General features: G+C 33.8%; 1 protein-coding gene across 1 annotated transcript in view; it reads right to left on the bottom strand.

Annotated features, from left to right (window-relative positions):
• The window catches only part of ptprjb.1 (protein tyrosine phosphatase receptor type Jb, tandem duplicate 1), a 180,342-nt gene that overhangs the window by 125,005 nt on the left and 34,866 nt on the right, over positions 1–20,471 (bottom strand). The window contains exons 75-113 of the mRNA XM_073943145.1: positions 20,294–20,350; positions 20,027–20,077; positions 19,814–19,864; positions 19,563–19,619; positions 18,223–18,279; positions 18,003–18,056; positions 17,746–17,802; positions 17,609–17,662; positions 17,330–17,386; positions 17,140–17,190; positions 16,839–16,892; positions 16,617–16,670; positions 15,417–15,473; positions 15,018–15,074; positions 13,875–13,925; positions 13,092–13,148; positions 12,902–12,952; positions 12,753–12,809; positions 12,573–12,629; positions 12,134–12,187; positions 11,847–11,903; positions 11,411–11,464; positions 11,123–11,179; positions 9,419–9,469; positions 8,231–8,287; positions 7,972–8,028; positions 7,736–7,792; positions 7,517–7,573; positions 7,018–7,068; positions 6,577–6,630; positions 6,286–6,342; positions 5,849–5,902; positions 5,557–5,613; positions 3,472–3,522; positions 2,287–2,343; positions 2,029–2,085; positions 1,793–1,849; positions 1,575–1,631; positions 1,177–1,227 (exon numbers count right to left, since the gene is read on the bottom strand). Coding sequence (XP_073799246.1) covers positions 1,177–1,227; positions 1,575–1,631; positions 1,793–1,849; positions 2,029–2,085; positions 2,287–2,343; positions 3,472–3,522; positions 5,557–5,613; positions 5,849–5,902; positions 6,286–6,342; positions 6,577–6,630; positions 7,018–7,068; positions 7,517–7,573; positions 7,736–7,792; positions 7,972–8,028; positions 8,231–8,287; positions 9,419–9,469; positions 11,123–11,179; positions 11,411–11,464; positions 11,847–11,903; positions 12,134–12,187; positions 12,573–12,629; positions 12,753–12,809; positions 12,902–12,952; positions 13,092–13,148; positions 13,875–13,925; positions 15,018–15,074; positions 15,417–15,473; positions 16,617–16,670; positions 16,839–16,892; positions 17,140–17,190; positions 17,330–17,386; positions 17,609–17,662; positions 17,746–17,802; positions 18,003–18,056; positions 18,223–18,279; positions 19,563–19,619; positions 19,814–19,864; positions 20,027–20,077; positions 20,294–20,350 — 2,145 coding nt within the window. The remainder of the gene's footprint in view (positions 1–1,176; positions 1,228–1,574; positions 1,632–1,792; positions 1,850–2,028; positions 2,086–2,286; positions 2,344–3,471; positions 3,523–5,556; positions 5,614–5,848; positions 5,903–6,285; positions 6,343–6,576; positions 6,631–7,017; positions 7,069–7,516; positions 7,574–7,735; positions 7,793–7,971; positions 8,029–8,230; positions 8,288–9,418; positions 9,470–11,122; positions 11,180–11,410; positions 11,465–11,846; positions 11,904–12,133; positions 12,188–12,572; positions 12,630–12,752; positions 12,810–12,901; positions 12,953–13,091; positions 13,149–13,874; positions 13,926–15,017; positions 15,075–15,416; positions 15,474–16,616; positions 16,671–16,838; positions 16,893–17,139; positions 17,191–17,329; positions 17,387–17,608; positions 17,663–17,745; positions 17,803–18,002; positions 18,057–18,222; positions 18,280–19,562; positions 19,620–19,813; positions 19,865–20,026; positions 20,078–20,293; positions 20,351–20,471) is intronic.

Genomic DNA, 20,471 nt, shown 5'->3' with positions numbered 1-20,471 from the left:
AGGCGGACGCTGGCGCGTTGCTATTTTGAGAATCTATAATAGATTTTTCATTAGACCAAAACTAACCCGGTCTAAACTCCGGTGCAGAGTTGCGCCTCGCTTATGCACTGCTTAATACGCACAAGAGAGCAATAGGCAAATATCTTTACATATAAAAAAAATTTAAATATTAAGGATACATATAGGATATAATAAGAATAGATATAGAATATAAATATAAATGATTAAAATATTACAAAACATATTATTTTCTAGCCTACATAAATATGAAAAACCACTGCTTTTATGTCTTCTTCATCTTGGGAGGCTTTTTCAGTTCATTCATAACAATTTGCTTTTGTATATTGTTATTATTATTAGCAGTATTATTTATTATATCTATATTTATATTTGTTTTATTAAAAACAAGCTTAGATTTGCCCAGCTGTCAGGTTTTAGACCATATGGGGCACTGCATGTGTTTTAGGATATAACTCAGGTTTTTGAGCTCATTTTGCTATTATTATTCATTTATTCATTTGCTGGAAATTAGAACTGAATTTAGAAATAGTTTTGAAACGAATATTTGCGCTTAACAAACAAAAGTATTTATTTATAGACTAATTGATGTCTGTGCGTTAAGGTTTCCTTATCCAAGAGCGAAAGTGAAAATGATCCATTATCTCTCATTCTCACGCAGCAGATGCTCTGTTTAACAGTTTTCTGTTAAAAAACTGTGAACTGTTAACTGTTTGCTTGTGAAATGCTCATTTTTTCCACTTAGACTTACTTTGCGTCATGTAAATAGCGAATGCGCTCTTGGCGCGACGCAGCTGACTCTTAAAGGGAATGGGAGATAAGATTCTAATTGGTTTATTCTCAAAACACACCTATAACTCATTAAGAAAATAAACTCAACCCTTTTAGAACATGCGCCGCGGAGCAAGGCAGATTTCCCCGTCCTTAAATTAGCAAAAACGCGCCCTGACACGCCCTGAAAGCATTTGCGCCCTGCGTTTTGCGCTCTGCGCATGGACCGTCAAAATAGAGCCCTAGATGTCCAAAATGTCTATAGATATTTCAAATCATCTTTAACACTAAATATTTGGGTTATGACAAACACAATATGGTAAAATATCAAAATAGTAAAACAGCAAAGGTAAAGAGTTTAGGCAACTATACATAAATATTACTTACTTGTAGGTTCTGCTGTCTCAGTTGTCGTGGAGCTTGTACTGACAAGATATGCTGAAATATTTAGATGAATTAAAAATTATAAAGAATACTGCACAAAATAACATAAATTATTTAAAAAATGATAGATATTTAAAAATAAAAAGAACTTTTACCAAAATATTTAATCATAATAGTCTAGTACAAGTCGTGTCCGAATATTTTAATGAATGGAAAACTAGTTGGTGAGTCCGGCACATTGTTTAAAAGGGTTGTCATTCTTTTAATAAGTTACGGATGTGTTCTGGTAGTAACATGCATTAAATCTGCATTTAATGCTTGATTATTAAGAAGGGGATTTCAAACCCCCGAACTACTGATTATTAAAATAATAGACATAAAATCATTTTAGTGTTACTTACTTGTAGGTTCTGCAGTTTGAGACTCAGTTGTTGAAGAACTTGTACTGATAGTAGGAGCTGAAATATATACATGTATTAAAATGAAAACCAATACTGCACAAAATTACAGATTTTTCATTAGAATTGTTTTATTAGATTGTTAAAAACTTTTCAATATAATTATCATTTCTCTATTAAAATGTTCACACAATAGCCCATGAATAATAAAAAAAACTTACTTGAAGGAGCTGATGTTGGAGACACAGTTGATGGAGGGTTTGTTGTCGCAAAGACTGCTGGGACATTTTAGAGAAATAGAATTAAATTTTCTTAATTAAATCTTATTTTGTAGACATGCTTACAAAAACATAATTAGAAATACTTTAAGTAATAATTAATGCCCATTACATTAACAGCAAAACAGTAAAACATTCCTGAAGTAGTGTTCAGACAACTGTACATGTGTTTTACTTACTTGTAGGTTCTGCTGTTTGAGACTCAGTTGCAGAAGAGTTTGTACTGGCGGGCAATGCTGAAATGTATGAATGTATTGAAAATAGACACTTAAGTTTAAGTAGTACAGAAATGCTTGAAGATACATTTTGCATGCCATAAAATGTATACTCCAAGAAATATTACAATGGACTGAGACTTCAAATATAAACTGCACAAACACATTCTTCAAATGATCACCATATTTTGTCACTGTGATTAGATAATAATGGTTACTCACTTAAAGGAGTTGTGGAAGTTTGAGTCTCAGTTGAAAGAGCATTTGTTGTGGTAGATGCTGCAGAGACATTATGATGAAGAAATATTGATATAATTTTCTTAACATTTGTTGACATGCTTATAAAAATACAACATATACAATAAACTTCAACAAAGCAAGATGGTTTTACACTGATTTATAATAAAAATATTGGATTCAAACAGTACACTCAGGAGGTGATTTAAAACTCCTCAAATTCCTTGAAAATCTCTGAACTAAAACTACAACTCCCAATGGCCATTGCGCCAATCTACTCCTACCACTGTTGACAGTAATCTGGACACTCACAGCTGAAGCCCATCATCATCTGATTTCTTTAATTAAACAAAACGTTTATTTTTTTCAGTTAAACAAAGAGAAAACTGAAGTCATTGCATGTGGAAACAGTGATGAGGTTCTCAAGGTGAATGTGTACCTTGGCTCTGAGGGTCAAACAACAAAAAATAAGGTCAAGAATCTTGGTGTTATTCTGGAGTCAGATCTCAGTTTCAGTAGTCATGTCCATGCGGTAAATAAACCAGCATACTATCATCTCAAAAACATTGCAAGAATTAGATGCTTTGTTTCCAGTGAGAAACTTGTTCATGCTTTTATCAGCATCAGGGTGGATTACTGTAATGGACTCCTCACTGGCCTTCTCAAAAAGACAGCAAGACAGCTCATCCAGAACGTTGCTGTTAGGATTCTGACCAGAACCAGAAAATCACAGTACATCACGCCTTTCCTCAGGTCTTTGACCTGGCTCCCAGTTACATTCAGAATAGTTTTTAAAGTATTTATAATGTATTAATTGTCTATAAATCACTGGCCTAGGAGCTCAATAAATTACAGATATGCTCATTGAATACAAACCTAACAGATCACTCAGATTTCCTTTTCCTGCCTGACAATGTTTTTGACCTTTGTATTGTTTATCTATTAATGTTTTGCTGCCTGTCTTGACCACCTACTACTTTCTGGATTATTTGTATGCTTCAGTTAGCTCCTGTTTTAACCGTTGCCTGCCTGACGATTCTCAAATAAACTGTGAATTATCCCCTCTGTTGTCACCCTGACTACTCACTACAATTTTAATTTACATTAACAGCAGAATGGTTAAACATTCCTGGAATACTTTTCATACAACTGTACTTGTGTATTACTTACTTGTGGGTTCTGCTGTTTGAGAATCTGAAGGGCTTGCACTTGCAGGCGGTGCTGAAATATGTAAATTGATTTAAAATTAGAAACAGTACTTCACAAAATCAAAGATGTCTTTAATATATTTTATTATATTTAACCAAATTTTAAACTAGTTAGTTTTGTTTTCTTTGTATGTATGGATTATTTTAGTTGTTACTGACATCTGCTAAAAGAAAAAAGTCAATAGCACTTTTATAAATATGTTTTCTAAAAAAAAAATGTTGACCTGCTGAAAATTATTACCCGCTGCACTTAAAAATGAGTAGAGCCCTTACAAAAATATCATGTCAAGAAAGTCCTTATATAAAGACAGTAGAATTCCAACACCTCTACTTAAGCTGTTGTTGGAGACACTGTTAATGGAGAGACTGTTGTGGCAGAGGCTGCTGACACATTATGATGAATAAATAGATTTACAGTTTGCTCATGTTTGTTGAAATGTTTATAACACTAAAACAAATACAACACAAAAAATAAATGCAACACTTTTTTGCTCCCATTTTTCATAAGCTAAAATCGAAGATCTAATATTTACAATGTATTGTACTCAAAAGGCCTATTTCTCTCAAATACTTATCACATTCATTTTAATTAGTGTTGCCAATTTATTTTTAGTGACTTTTCAGACCCCCTTAGTGACTTTTTTTTTAATATGTGACTAGAGACAAATCTAGCAACTTTTTTGGTGTTACTGGTGATTTCCTCCCCCACCTCAGAGCACTGACAGGCAGCCCAGTTCTCATACAACAGTCTCTCTAACTTAGTTGGCAACGCTGTTTTAAATATGTTAGTGAGCAATTGATGAGGAGAAAGTCATGAGAAGAAAACTCTGGTCGTAGTGTTCACACAACCACACTGTACCCAGAGTTTTAGAAAATCTTCACCCTGGCCAGAGTTTTTAAAAAGTTTTCAAAAAGACTTGTTCAGTCACACAATACTTGTTTTTTTGTGTGGAAAAACAGCTAAACCATGTATAAAAAATGAGGTTCTGAAAATACCCGTGTTCGCACAAATGTGATGCGATTCACATAAATAATGTGTCACGAGTTGAGCGTTTTGCACATTTGATGCACTTCGATCGAGTTGGAAATACTAAACTTTGGCGAACATTCATTCCATGTTAACCAATCAGGAGCTTGCTCTTGTAGGGGTGTGATAATGATGTAGCACCTATAGTTGGTGTCCAGAAAGAAAATACTCCTTGGCTACGTCGGAAGCACCGCTATCATCCAGGCACAGTTTCTAGAGGAATTGGTGACTCCACATTTAATGTGAAGCGAATTTGACATGCTAATGAAGCGAATTTGACAAACGAATGAAGTGAGTCAACTAAAATATGTTCAATGTCTATTTACGTGCGAATAGCGCAATTTAATTGTGCTTGCCGCATCTGGTGTGAATTCAGCATCAGAGTGGCCAACCTAAAACAAACCTGTGCAATATTCATGCCGTCTAATCAATGGTGCTATTCACACCAATGAAGGCAGCACAAATTACGCGAAACAAAAATAAATCTGTTGAGAAATTAGTTATTAAACTATTATGTTTAAAAATGTATTAAACAGAAATTGGGGAAAAATAAACAGGAGGGCTAATATTTCAGGGGGGCTAATAATTCTGACTTCAACTGTACGCGTGAATAGAACTATTTATTTGTGCTTGCCGCATCTGGTGTGAACAAAGCATCGGAGTGGCCAACCTAAAGCACACCTGTGCAATAATCATGCTGTCTAATCAGCATCTCAATATGCCACACCTGTGAGGTGGATAGATTCAATGCTCACTATCACAGATTTGTTCAAGTAAACATCACATAGTGAACAATATTAATTTTCTTAATTAACTAATTAATTTAGATCTCTGAGTTTAGCTCAATAAAAAAAAGTGTTACAATTATATTTTTTGCTGAGTGTAAGTAGAGCTGCTTACAAAACATTTAATTTTCTTACTATTGCAGATACTGGTGCTTGATGCTCACGAATGTGATTTGAAACACCTGAACTACTGATTATTATAATACTTAAACAACTGTACATATATATTTCTTACTTGTAGGTTCTGTTGTTTGAGTCTCAGTTGTAGAAGCACTTGGACTGGCAGGAGATGCTGAAACATAGAGATGCAATAAAAATATAGTTATGGTAAATTTGACTGACCTTTTTAAAAAAAAGATTTAGATTTTTAACATAATATTTCACTTTTTTGACCCACAATAATCCTGTAGTGAAGATATCTGATTTTCTGACATTTAGGAAACATGACAAGCACACTATGGTTCCTTTTAGATTTATACCTAAAATGTTCACACAATAATCCCTGAAAAAATATATACAGTACTCACTTGAAAGAACTGATGTGGGAGACTCAGTATATGGAGAGTTTGTTGTGGCAGAGGCTGATGGGATATTTTAATGATGAAATAGATGTAAATGACCATTTTTGGAATATTTTGATATTTATTTTGCATATACGATATCATTTTTTACATGTGAAATCTATCTAAACATGAACATATTTAGTACATTTGATGAGTTCAGATGCAAAAACCTCTAAACGCCATCTGAAATTTCCATTAAAAATTGCATTTTTCTCAGCCTCCTTTGATTATGTAGTGTTTTTTTTTCTCTTTAAAGACCATGAAAAGGACTTCTCCTTTGCCATAAAAGTGAAATTACTGAACCTACATACAGGAGCCTGATAAAAATCTCCATTTTAGAAGAAAATTTCAGATGGCATTTAGAGGTTCTTGCATCTAATCTCTTCATATATATTGCTTACTTGTAGGTTCTGCTGTTTGAGGCTCAGTTGTAGAAGAGCTTGTACTGGCAGGAGATGCTGAAACATTGAGATGCAAAAAAATAAAATTATCATGATTTTGACTGACCTTTTTTAAAGTAAGATTTAGATTTTGCAACATAATATTTCACGTTTTTGGTCCACAATATTCCTGTAGTGAAGAATCTGACTTTCTGACATTTAAAGTACATAACAAGCACACAGGGGTTCCTTTTAGATTTATAACTAAAATGTTCACACAATAATCGCAGAAAAAATATATACTGTACTTACTTGAAGGAGCTGATGTGGGAGACACAGTTGATGGAAAATTTGTTGTGGCAAAGGCTGATGGGACATTTTGATGAAGAAATCGACGTAAATTACCAGTTTTGCATTACATTTGAAATATATTTTGGATATATGATATAACTTTTTACATGGAAAATCTATCTAAAACATGAACTCATTTAGTGCATATGAAGAATTCAGATGCAAAAACCTCTAAGCGCCATCTGAAATTTCCATCAAAAAGTAGCATTTTTCTCCGCCTCCTCTGTTTATGTTGTGTTATTTCACTTCAGCAACCATGAAAAGGACTTATCCTTTGCCATAAAAGTGAAATTACTGAACCCACATACAGGAGCCTGATAAAAATGTTCATTTTAGAAGAAAATTTCAGATGGCATTTAGAGGTTCTTGCATCTAATCTCTTCATATATATATATTGCTTACTTGTAGGTTCTGCTGTCTCAGTTGTAGTAGAGCTTGTACTGGCAGGAGATGCTGAAATATTTAGATAAATTACAAATTATAAAGAATACTACACAAAATAACATAAATTATTTAAAAAATGATAGATATTTAAAAATAAAAAGAACTTTTACCAAATATTTAATCATGATAGTCTAGTAGAATTCCAACAGCATTAATTAAACTGTACCAATAACTTTAATTTTCCAATCACCAAGGGCCCTATTTGAATAATCTAAGCGCATGATCTAAAGAGCAGGTTCACAAGTTGTGTCAGAATATTTTAATGAATGGAAAATTAGTTGGTGAGTCCGGCGCATTGTTTAAAAGGGTTGTCATTCTTTTAATAAGTTACGGATGTGTTCTGGTAGTAACATGCATTAAATCTGCATTTAATGCTTGATTATTAAGAAGGGGATTTCAAACCCCCGAACTACTGATTATTAAAATAATATACATAAATCATTTTAGTGTTACTTACTTGTAGGTTTTGCCGTTTGAGACTCAGTTGTAGAAGAACTTGTACTGATAGTAGGAGCTGAAATATATACATGTATTAAAATGAAAACCAATACTGCACAAAATTACAGATTTTTCATTAGAATTGTTTTATTAGATATTTAAAAACTTTTCAATAAAATTATCATTTCTCTATTAAAATGTTCACACAATAGCCCATGAATAATAAAAAAAAACTTACTTGAAGGAGCTGATGTTGGAGACACAGTTGATGGGGGGTTTGTTGTGGCAAAGACTGCTGGGACATTTTAGAGAAATAGAATTAAATTCTCTTAATTAAATCTTATTTTGTAGACATGCTTACAAAAACATAATTTGAAATACTTTAAGTAATGATTAATGCCAATTACATTAACAGCAAAACAGTAAAACCTTCCTGAAGTAGTGTTCAGACAACTGTACATGTGTATTACTTACTTGTAGGTTCTGCTGTTTGAGACTCAGTTGCAGAAGAGTTTGTACTGGCGGGCAATGCTGAAATGTATGGATGTATTAATAAATAGACAACTAATTTTAAGTAGTACAGAAATGCTTGAAGATACATTTTGCATGCCATAAAATGTATACTCCAAGAAATATTACAATATACTGAGACTTCAAATATAAACTGCACAAACACATTCTTCAAATGATCACCATATTTTGTCACTGTGATTAGATAATAATGGTTACTCACTTAAAGGAGTTGTGGAAGTTTGAGTCTCAGTTGAAAGAGCATTTGTTGTGGTAGATGCTGCAGAGACATTATGATGAAGAAATATAGATATAATTTTCTTAACATTTGTTGACATGCTGACAAAAACACAACATATACAATAAACTTCAACAAAGCAAGATGGTTTTACACTGATTTATAATAAAAATATTGGATTCAAACAGTACACTCAGGAGGTGATCTGAAAATCCTGAAATTCCTTGAAGATCACTGAACTGAAACTACAACTCCCAATGGCCATTGCGCCAATCTACTCCTACCACTGTTGACAGTAATCTGGACACTCACAGCTGAAGCCCACCATCATCTGATTTCTTTAATTAAACAAAACATTTATTTTTTTCAGTTAAACAAAGAGAAAACTGAAGTCATTGCATGTGGAAACAGTGATGAGGTTCTCAAGGTGAATGTGTACCTTGGCTCTGAGGGTCAAACAACAAAAAATAAGGTCAAGAATCTTGGTGTTATTCTGGAGTCAGATCTCAGTTTCAGTAGTCATGTCCATGCGGTAAATAAACCAGCATACTATCATCTCAAAAACATTGCAAGAATTAGGTGCTTTGTTTCCAGTGAGAAACTTGTTCATGCTTTTATCAGCATCAGGGTGGATTACTGTAATGGACTCCTCACTGGCCTTCCCAAAAATACAGCAAGACAGCTCATCCAGAACGTTGCTGTTAGGATTCTGACCAGAACCAGAAAATCACAGTACATCACGCCTCTCCTCAGGTCTTTGACCTGGCTCCCAGTTACATTCAGAATAGTTTTTAAAGTGTTTATAAAGTATTAATTGTCTATAAATCAATTAATGGCCTAGGAGCTCAATAAATTACAGATATGCTCATTGAATACAAACCTAACAGAACACTCAGATTTCCTTTTCTTGCCTGACAATGTTTTCGACCTAAGATTGTTTATCTATTAATGTTTTGCTGTCTGTCTTGACCATCTACTACTCTCTGGATTACCTGCATGCTTCAGTTCGCTCCTGTTTTGACCATTGCCTGCCTGACGATTCTTAAATAAACTGTGAATTATCCCCTCTGTTGTCACCCTGACTACTCATTACAATTTTAATTTACATTAACAGCAGAATGGTTAAACATTCCTGGAATACTTTACATACATTTGTACTTGTGTATTACTTACTTGTGGGTTCTGCTGTTTGAGAATCTGAAGGGCTTGCACTTGCAGACGGTGCTGAAATATGTAAATTGATTTAAAATTAGAAACAGTACTTCACAAAATCAAAGATGTCTTTAATATATTTTATTACATATAACCCAATTTTAAACTAGTTAGTTTTGTTTTCTTTGTATGTATGGATTATTTTAGTTGTTACTGACATCTGCTAAAAGAAAGAAGTCAATAACACTTTTATAAATATGTTTTCTAAAAAAAAATGTTGACCTGCTGAAAATTATTACCCGCTGCACTTAAAAATGAGTAGAGCCCTTACAAAAATATCATGTCAAGAAAGTCCTTATATAAAGACAGTAGAATTCCAACACCTCTACTTAAGCTGTTGTTGGATACACTATTAATGGAGAGACTGTTGTGGCAGAGGCTCCTGAGACATTATGATCAATAAATAGATTTACAGTTTGCTTATGTTTGTTGAAATGTTTACAAACACATTTTGCACTGCATTATAGACTATTGTACACATTTCAAATATGAATATAACACTAAAACAAATACAACACAAAAAATAAATGCAACACTTTTTTGCTCCCATTTTTCATGAGCTAAAATCGAAGATCTAATATTTACTATGTATTGTACTCAAAAGGCCTATTTCTCTCAAATACTTATCACATTCATTTAAATTAGTGTTGCCAACTTATTTTTAGTGACTTTTCAGACCCCCTTAGTGACTTTTTTTTTTTTTTAAGTGACAAGAGACAAATCTAGCGACTTTTTTGGTGTTATTGGTGATTTCCTCCCCCACCTCAGAGCACTGACAGGCGGCCCAGTTCTTGTAAAACAGTCTCTCTAAATTAGTTGGCAACGCTGTTTTAAATATGTTAGTGAGCACTTGATGAGGAGAAAACCATGAGAAGAAAACTCAGGCTTGTTCAGTCACATAATACTTGTTTTTTTTGTGTGGACAAACAGCTAAACTATGTATAAAAAAAGTGAGGTTCTGAAAATACCCGTGTTCGCAAAAATGTGATGCGATTTGCACAAATGATGTGTCACGAGTTGAGCATTTTGCACATTTGACGCACTTCGCTCTTGTAGGGGTGTGATTATAATGTAGCACCTATAGTTGGTGTCCAGAGAGGAAATACTCCTTGGCTATGTCGGAAGCACCGCTAACAGCTTCCATCATCCAGGCACAGTTTCTAGAGGAATTGATGACTCCACATTTAATGTGAAGCGAATTTAACGAGCGAATAAAGCGAGTAAACTGAAAATGTTCAATATCTATTTACGTGCGAATATAGTAATTTAATTGTGCTTGCCGCATCTGGTGTGAACAAAGCATCGGAGTGGCCAACCTAAAACACACCTGTGCAATAATCATGCTGTCTAATCGGCATCTCAATATGCCACACCAGTGAGGTGGATAGATTCAATGCTCACTATCACAGATTTGTTCAAGTAAACATCACATAGTGAACAATATTAATTTTCTTAATTAATTAATTAATTTAGATCTCTGAGTTTAGCTCAATAAAAAAAGTGTTTCAATTATATTTTTTGCTGAGTGTAAGTAGAGCTGCTTACAAAACATTTAATTTTCTTACTATTGCAGATACTGGTGCTTGATGCTCACGAATGTGATTTGAAACACCTGAACTACTGATTATTATAATACTTAAACAACTGTACATATATATTTCTTACTTGTAGGTTCTGTTGTTTGAGTCTCAGCTGTAGAAGCACTCGGACTGGCAGGAGATTCTGAAACATAGAGATGCAATAAAATATAGTTATGGTAAATTTGACTGACCTTTTTTAAAAAAAAGATTTAGATTTCGCAACATAATATTTCACTTTTTTGACCCACAATAATCCTGTAGTGAAGATATCTGATTTTCTGACATTTAGGAAACATGACAAGCACACTATGGTTCCTTTTAGATTTATTCCTAAAATGTTCACACAATAATCCCTGAAAAAATATATACTCACTTGAAGGAACCGATGTGGGAGACTCAGTAGATGGAAAGTTTGTTGTGGCAGAGGCTGATGGGACATTTTGATGAAGAAATAGATGTAAATGACCATTTTTGCAATATTTTGATATTTATTTTGCATATACAATATCATTTTTTACATGTGAAATCTATCTAAACATGAACATATTTAGTACATTTGATGAGTTCAGATGCAAAAACCTCTAAACGCCATCTGAAATTTCCATTAAAAATTGCATTTTTCTCAGCCTCCTTTGATTATGTAGTGTTTTTTTTCTCTTTAAAGACCACGAAAATGACTTCTCCTCTGCCATAAAAGTGAAATTACTGAACCTACATACGGTAGCCTGATAAAAATGTCCATTTTAGAAGAAAATTTCAGATGGCATTTAGAGGTTCTTGCATCTAATCTCTTCATATATATTGCTTACTTGTAGGTTCTGCTGTTTGAGACTCAGTTGTAGAAGAGCTTGTACTGGCAGGAGATGCTGAAACATTGAGATGCAAAAAAAATACAATTATCATGAATTTGACTGACCTTTTTTAAAGTAAGATTTAGATTTTGCAACATAATATTTAACTTTTTTGGTCCACAATAATCCTGTATTAAAGAATCTGACTCTCTGACGTTTAAAGTACATGACAAACACACAGGGGTTCCTTTTAGATTTATAACTAAAATCTTCACACAATAATCCCAGAAAAAATATATACTCACTTGACAGAGCTGATGTGGGAGACTCAGTTGATGGAAAGTTTGTTGTGGCAAAGGCTGATGGGACATTTTGATGAAGAAATAGACGTAAATGACCATTTTTGCATTACATTTGAAATATATTTTGAATATACGATATAACTTTTTATGTGGAAAATCTATCTAAAACATGAACTTATTAAGTACGTATGAAGAGTTCAGATGCAAAAACCTCTAAGCGCCATCTGAAATTTCCATTAAAAATGTGTATTTTTCTCAGCCTCCTTTGTTTATGTTTTGTTATTTCACTTCAGCGACCATGAAAAGGACTTCTCCTTTGCCATATAAGTGAAATTACTGAACCTACATACAGGAGCCTGATAAAAATGTTCATTTTAGAAGAAAATTTCAGATGGCAATTAGAGGTTCTTGCATCTAATCTCTTCATATATATATTGCTTACTTGTAGGTTTTGCTGTTTGAGTCTCAGTTGTAGAAGAGCTTGTACTGGCAGGAGATGCTGAAATATTAAGATGCAATAAAAATAGAATTATGGTAAATTTGACTAACCTTTTTTAAAAATAAGATTTAGATATATGTGAAATCTAAGCATGAAATTGTTTAGTACATATACATGACTTACTTGTGAGTTCTGCTGTTTGAGACTCAGTTGTAGAAGAACTTGTACTGACAGGAGGTGCTGAACATTTAAATGTAGTGTATTAGAAACAATTTATCAAATAAAATATAAACACAACAGGATTCAGACAGCTGTACATGTTTATTACTTACTTGTAGGCTCTGCTGTTTGAGTTGTAGAAGGGCTTGTACTTGCAGGTGGTGCTGAAATATTTAGAGGTGTTTAAAAATAGAAGCTTAAATTTAAGCTCCACAAAAATGAAAAAAATGAGCGTTTTGCACAAAATCATTATCATATAGTGTCATATTTTGCCACTGTGCTAAGATAATAATGGTTACTCACTTGAATGTTTTGTGACTGTTTGAGTTTCAGTTGTTGGAGAGTGTGCTGTGGCAAAGGCTGCTGGGATATTTAGATATGGTTACAATTGTCTTAATATTTGTTGACATACTTACAAAAGCACAATATATGCCATACCTGCCAACACTCCTGTTTTTCACAGGAGTTTCCCATATTTCAGACCCATCTCCCATTTTGTTATTTCTCCTGGAAAACTCTTGTAATTCCACCGCACCCAACGCTCCTACCCCAGATCCTCAGTTTTTTTGTACAATCTTTAACACTCCCTGATCGGCGACTTTGGTATACTATCAGATCACAGTGGCTGCCCGAAACCCGATGCATAGTACAGACACCTAGACTTTCCCACCCCTCTGCCACCATTTTCAGATACAAACTAATGTTGGCAGGTATGATATATGCAATAAAACAATGCAAGATGTTTTTACACAGATTTCTAATACAAACAATAGATTCAAACAGTACACTCAGGAGGTGATTTGAAATTCTAAATCACAAGTGTCAAACTCAGTTCCTGGAGGGCCGCAGCTCTGTGCAGTACTTACAATCCTATTTAAATACAACTGAACAAACTAACTGAGTCCTTCGGGCTTGTTTGAAACCTACATGTAAGTGTGTTGAAGCAGAGTTGAAACTACACTGTGGGTGCTGTGGCCCTCCAGGAACTGAGTTTGACACCCCTGTTCTAAATTATAATTTACATTAACAGCAGAATGGTAAATCTTTCCTGACGTGTTCATTCAATTGTTCATATATATTACTTACTTGTGGGTTCTGCTGTTTGAGACTCGGAAGGGCTTGTACTTGCATGCGTTGCTGAAATATGTAAACATATTAAAATTAGAAACAATATCTAAAAAATTAAAAATGTCTTTAATAAATTTTGTAACACATTTTGTAAAATAAGGCTGCACGGTGGCGCTGTGAGTAGCACGTTCGCCTCACAGCAAGAAGGTTGCTGGTTCGAGCTTCGACTGAGTCAGTTGGCGTTTATATGTGGAGTTTGCATGTTCTCCCTGTGTTCGCATGGATTTCCTCCGGGTGTACTGGTTTCCCCCACAAGTCCAAAGACATGCGGTACAGGTGCATTGGGTAGGCTAAATTGTCCATAGAGAATGAGTGTGAATGAGCGTGTATGAATGTTTCCCAGCTGTGGGTTGCAGATGGAAGGGCATCTGCTGCGTAAAACATATGCTGGATAAGTTGGCGGTTCTTTCCACTGTGGCGACCCCAGATTAATAAAGGGACTAAACCGAAAAGAAAATGGATGAATGAATTGTAAAATAACTGACAGGCAGTGCTGTAATATTTAAAAGTATAAAAAATAGGAACTTTTGTTTAAACACCCGCTGTATTTTAAAATGAGTAGTGCCTTACAAAAATATCAACTCATGAAAGACTTAAAAGTAATACAGCTTGTGCAGATCGCTGAAGAACTAAAAACTTGCCACTTTAAAGAACTACATAACCAATCATGCACCGCTCACACGCACCTGTTCCTCTTTCAGTTTGAATACACACACAGCCGGAGGATTGTTAGACGGATAACAGTGACTTTAAATACAGCGCGCACACACACACACACACACACACACACACACACACACACACACACACACACACACACACACACATACACACACATCTGGGCTTAGTCTTGTTTACTGTATTTGTGACATTTCAATGCATTTCCTTTGCCTTGCCATGTTAGACCCTTGCCTTGCTTTATTGTTTAATCCTGTCTGCTGCCTGCCTGTACTGACCATTCATCTGTTTATTGACTACGACTCTGGATTGCCTGTATAGACTTGTTTGTTCTTGGTTGACCATTGCTTGCCTGAAAGTTTATTACAAAAATGTTGTAACAAAATTACAAACGCAAAAAAACTGTTCATATATATTACTTACTTGTAGGTTCTGCTGTTGGAGACTCAGTTGTAGAAGAGCTTGTACTAACAGGGAGTGCTGAAATATGGAGATGTATTTTAAAAAATAGAAACAATTTTGCACATAATTGCAGAAATTATACTAGAGACCTAACAAAATATGTTATCATGACAGTCAGAATACAAACACAGCAGAATTCCAACACCTCTAATTAAGGTGACCTATAATCATCATTCTACAATTTAAATGTTCACACAATCTAGCAATAAAAAAAAAAAATCACTTGAAGCAGCTGATGTTGGAGACACAGTTGATGGAGAGTTTATTGCAGCAGAGACTGCTGGGACATTTTGATAAATAAATGAATTTGCAGTTTCCACCACAACAGTATTCAGACAACTGTACATGTGTATTACTTACTTGTAGGTTCTGCTGTTTGAGACTCAGTTGTGGAAGAGCTTGTACTGGCAGGGAGTGCTGAAATATTTACATGTATAAAAACAGAAACATTATTGTGCAAAACAAGAAAAGAATCACAGAAATTGTATTTGAAAAAGAAGCAGATATTTAAAAATTAATAGTGGTCTTACAAAAATTGCATATCATGACAATCCTAATATGAATATGCACTGTCTGACAAAAGTCTTGTCGCCCAACCAAGTTCTAGGAACAAAAAATAATAACTTCTAGTTGATCATTTGGTATTAGAAGTGGCTTATATTAAAGGCAAAGGCCTTTGGATTACGCTTATTTTACCAAAATAAAATATGATCATCCCATGATTTTTATTTATTTAATTAGGATAGTAAGGTCTGACTTTGCTTAGAATATAGAATAGAGTATATAGATTATAGAATATAAAGTCATGGTGCAGTCGAAAATCAATTCATATTGTGTATGACTCCCATGAGCTTGGAAGACTGCATCCATACATCTCTGCAGTGACTCAACTTATTATTGAAGTCATCTGGAATGCCAAAGAAAATGTTCTTACAGAACTCCCAGAGTTCATCAAGATTCTTTGGATTCATCTTCAATACCTCCTCCTTCATCTTACCCCAGACATGCTCAATAATGTTCATGTCTGGTGACTGGGCTGGCCAATCCTGGAGCAACTTGACCTTATTTGCTTTCAGGAACTTTGATGTGGAGGCTTAAGTTTGAGAAGGAACGCTGTCCTGCTGAACAATTTGCCCTCTCCTGTGGTTTGTAATGTAATATGCAGCACAAATGTCTTGATACCTCAGGCTGTTGATGTTTTCATCCATTCTGCAGATCTCTCGCATGCCCCCATACTGAATGTAACCCCATATCATGATTTTTCATTCATCAAACTTGACTGATTTCTATGAGAATCCATGTGGGTTCCAGTAGGTCATCTGCAGTATTTATGATGATTATGATGCCATTTACCAGATGATTCATCAGAAAAATCTACCTTTTGCCACGTTTCCAATTGATCAACTGATAAAATGATTATTATTTGTTGATTTTACAACTGGGAGCGACGACAAGACTTTTGTCAGGTAGTGTAATTGAACACCAACACTTAAACTGGAAATATACTTATAATTTTCCAATTAAAATTTAAATACAATAGTCTATTAATTAAAAACTCACTTGAAGGAGCTGATGTTGGAGACACAGTTGATGGAGAGTTTGTTGTAGCAGAGACTGATTACATTTTGAAAAAAAAAAAGAATTACACTTTCATTAAGTTGACATGTTTAAGAAAACATGTTTTAATACAATGAAATTGAGCATTGCAAGAACAGTAGCAGATTTTAAAATAACTATATGAACACAGCAGTATTCAGACAACTGTATGTATATATCACTTACTTGTAGGTTCTGCTGTTTGAGAAGTTGTAGAAGAGCTTACACTGGCAGGAGATGCTGAAATAGTTATTAGAATATTAAAAATGTTAAAAAAATTAAAAATGGAAACTTCATTCTAAGTACTACAAAATAGCTTAAAAACACTTTTGCAAAACATATAGAATTACGCTTCCCCTATGTTTGTTGGCATGTTAACAAATTTTTTGTAGCTATGAAATGCTGCATTGCAAGAACAGTTAAAATTTATAAAAATGCATATATAAACACAACAGTACTCAGACAGCTCTACATATTTATTACTTACTTGTAGGCTCTGCTGTTTGTGTTGTAGAAGGGCTTGTACTTGCAGGTGGTACTGAAATATTTAGATGTATTTAAAAATAGAAGCTTAAATTTGGGCACCACACAAATTTGCATATTGCACAAAACTATTTTCATATATGATTTTAAACAGTGTTCTGACAACTGTACATATATATACTGTATGTACTCACTTGTAGGTTCTGCTGTTTGAGACTCAGCTGTAGAAGAGCTTGTACTTGCAGGGAATGCTGAAATATTTAGATGTATTAAAAAATAGAAACAATTTTGCACAAAATTGCTGAAATTATACTTAAAAATAAAGACATTTAACTGTGGTAACGTAACGAGTAGAGTCCAAACAAAATCTATGTTATCATGACAGTCAGAAAACAAACACACTAAAATTCCAGTTTTAATTTTTCAAATTAAATGTTCACACAATAATCGCCTTTTTTAAAAATAAAACTCACTTGAAGGAGCTGATGTTGGACACACGGTTGATGGACAATTTGTTGTAGCAGAGGCTGCTGGGACATTTTAATACAAACAATAAGTAGCAGTTTCCACCACAACAGTATTCAGACAACTGTGCATGTATATTACTTACTTGTAGGTTCTGCTGTTTGAGACTCAGTTGTAAAAGAGCTTGTACTGGCAGGAGATGCTGAAATATTTACATGTATTAAAAACAGAAACAATATTGCACGAAATCACAAAACTGCATTTGAAAAACAAACAGATAATGAAAATCGAGTAGTGTTCTTGCAAAAAGTCCTAATATAAAAGCAGTAAAATTCCTCTACTTAAGCTGGACATATACTTATAATTGATACATTCACACAATGATTCATGAAAAAAACCCACTTGAAGGAGCTGATGTTGGAGACTCAGTCGATGGAGAGTTTGTTGCGGCAGAGGCTGATGGGACATTTTGATTAAAAAAAATATAGAATTACACCTTCCTTTTGTTGACATGTTTAGGAAAGCATTTTTGCATGTAACGAAATTCAGCATTGCAAGAACAGCTGCAGTTTATTAAAAAGCCATACTGACACAACAAAGTTCAGACAACTGTAGTACTTACTTGTAGGTTCTGCTGTTTGAGACTCAGTTGTGGAAGAACTTGCACTAACAGGAGATGCTGAAATATTTAGATATAATAAAAATAGATCCATAATTTCAGCGAAGGACATTATTTCCCATAACTTTATTTACTGCAATAAAGATTAATGGAATATGACTATAAACTAAAGAGGTGTGAAAAAATGTTTGCCCCTTACCAATTTCTTATTTTTTGGCATTTTGTTAACCTTTGTTTCAGATTTTTAAACAAATTGAAACATTAATCAAAGATAACACAAATAAACACATTATGCAGTTTTGAAATCAAAGTTTTTAAGATTAAGTGAAAACAAATACAAAACTGCATAGCCCTGTGTGAAAAGTGTTGCTCCTAAACCTAATAACTAGTTGGGCCACTCTTAGGAGCAGCGACTGCAATCAAGTGTTTTTCATGACTTGCAATGAGTCTTTTACAGCGGTTTGGAGGAATTTGGCTCCACTCTTTTTTTGCAGAATTGTTGTAATTTAGCTACATAGGAGGGTTTTCCCGCGTGAACTGCCTTTTTAAGATCACGCCACAGCATATCAATTGGATTTAGGTCAGGACTTTGACTAGGCTACTCCAAAGTCTTCATTATGTTTTGCTTCAGCTATTCAGAAGTGAACTTGCTGGAGTTCTTTGGATCATTGTCCTGCTGCAGAACAGAAGGCTATGTAGTTTAGATTTTTTTCCCTTAGTAATAAAAACCTACATTTAAAAACTACATGATGTGTTGACTTGTTATCTTTGACTAATATTTTAAAAAAATTGTTTAATGATCTGAAATACTAAATTGTAATAAACATAAAAAAATCAACCAAATATAAGAAATATTGCAAAAAATGAGAAATCAGTAAGGGGCAAACACTTTTTCATACCATTGTATGTGAAACGTTTTATCTTTCCAATAAAAAAATGCTGTCAATGCAATGAAATTGTCAACTGCTAGAACTGTTAAAATAACAACATATGAATTTAACTGTAAACTGTGAGAATGCTGTTTTTTTTCTTTGTTTTATTGTAAATGAAGCCGGACTAACAGCATCCAAATTTTTAGAAAATATGAAGAAATAGATTCACAGTTTTCTTAATAGTTGTATTCATGCTTACAATAACACAACATATAAAATGCAGTTCTGCAACGCAAGACAAGTTGTTGTTATACACATATTTATGATACAAATATCAGAGAACTTTAAACAGTATACTCAAGAATTGATTAATAATACCTGAAATACTGACTATTATAACTTACTTTAAGAGAGAAAAGGTCAAACTTTCCTGAAATAGTGTTCAGACAACTGTACATATATATGACTTACTTGTAAGTTCTGCTGTTTGAGAATCAGTTACAGAAGAGCTTGTACTGGCAGGGATTGCTGAAATATTTGTATAGATTAAAAACAGAAACAAAATTGCACAAAAATCACAAAATAATAAAATTATGGATATTTAAAAATGAGCTTAGTCCTTACAGTCCTAATATAAAGACAGTAGAATTCCAGTACCTCTACTTAAGCTGGACCTAGAATCATCAGTCCCACATTAAAATGATCATACAATAATAACTCACAAGAAGGAGCTGATGTTGGAGACACAGTTGAAGGAGAGTTGGTTGTGGTTGCTGGAACATTTTAATAAAAAAAAGAAAAAAACTAATTATGCTTTCCCTATGTTTGTTGACATGTTTATAGATTCTTTTGTTACTATGAAATTCTGCTTGAGTTAAAATTTATAAAATACATACACAACAGTATTCAGACAACTGTATATATTCATTACTTACGTGTAGCTTCTGCTGCTTGAGTTGTTAAAGGGCTTGCACTTGCAGGTGGTGCTGAAATATTGAGATGTATTTAAAAATAAAATTCTAAATTTAAGTACTACAAAAATGAGCATTTTGCACAAAAACGTTATCATATAGTGTCATATTTTGTCACTGTGCTAAGATTTGATTTGAAATACCTGAAGAAATGATAATTAAAATTTGCATCAAGAGCAAAATGATAAAACTATACAGAAGTAGTGTTCAGACTATATATATTTTACTTACTTGTAGGTTTTGCCCTTTGAGAGTCAGTTGTAGAAGAGCTTGTACTGGCTGGAGATGCTAAAAAAGTAGATGCATTTTAAAAAAAATATAAACAATTTTGCACAAAATCTGAAAATGCATATTTAAAAATGAATAGACATTTAATGACGATATTTAAAAATGAGCAGAGCCCAAACAA

Source organism: Danio rerio, chromosome 25, assembly GCF_049306965.1.
Source record: "Danio rerio strain Tuebingen ecotype United States chromosome 25, GRCz12tu, whole genome shotgun sequence".
NCBI lineage: Eukaryota > Metazoa > Chordata > Actinopteri > Cypriniformes > Danionidae > Danio > Danio rerio.
The sequence above is the reverse complement of the archived record's forward strand: the minus strand, read 5'-3'. Positions and strand labels throughout refer to the sequence as shown.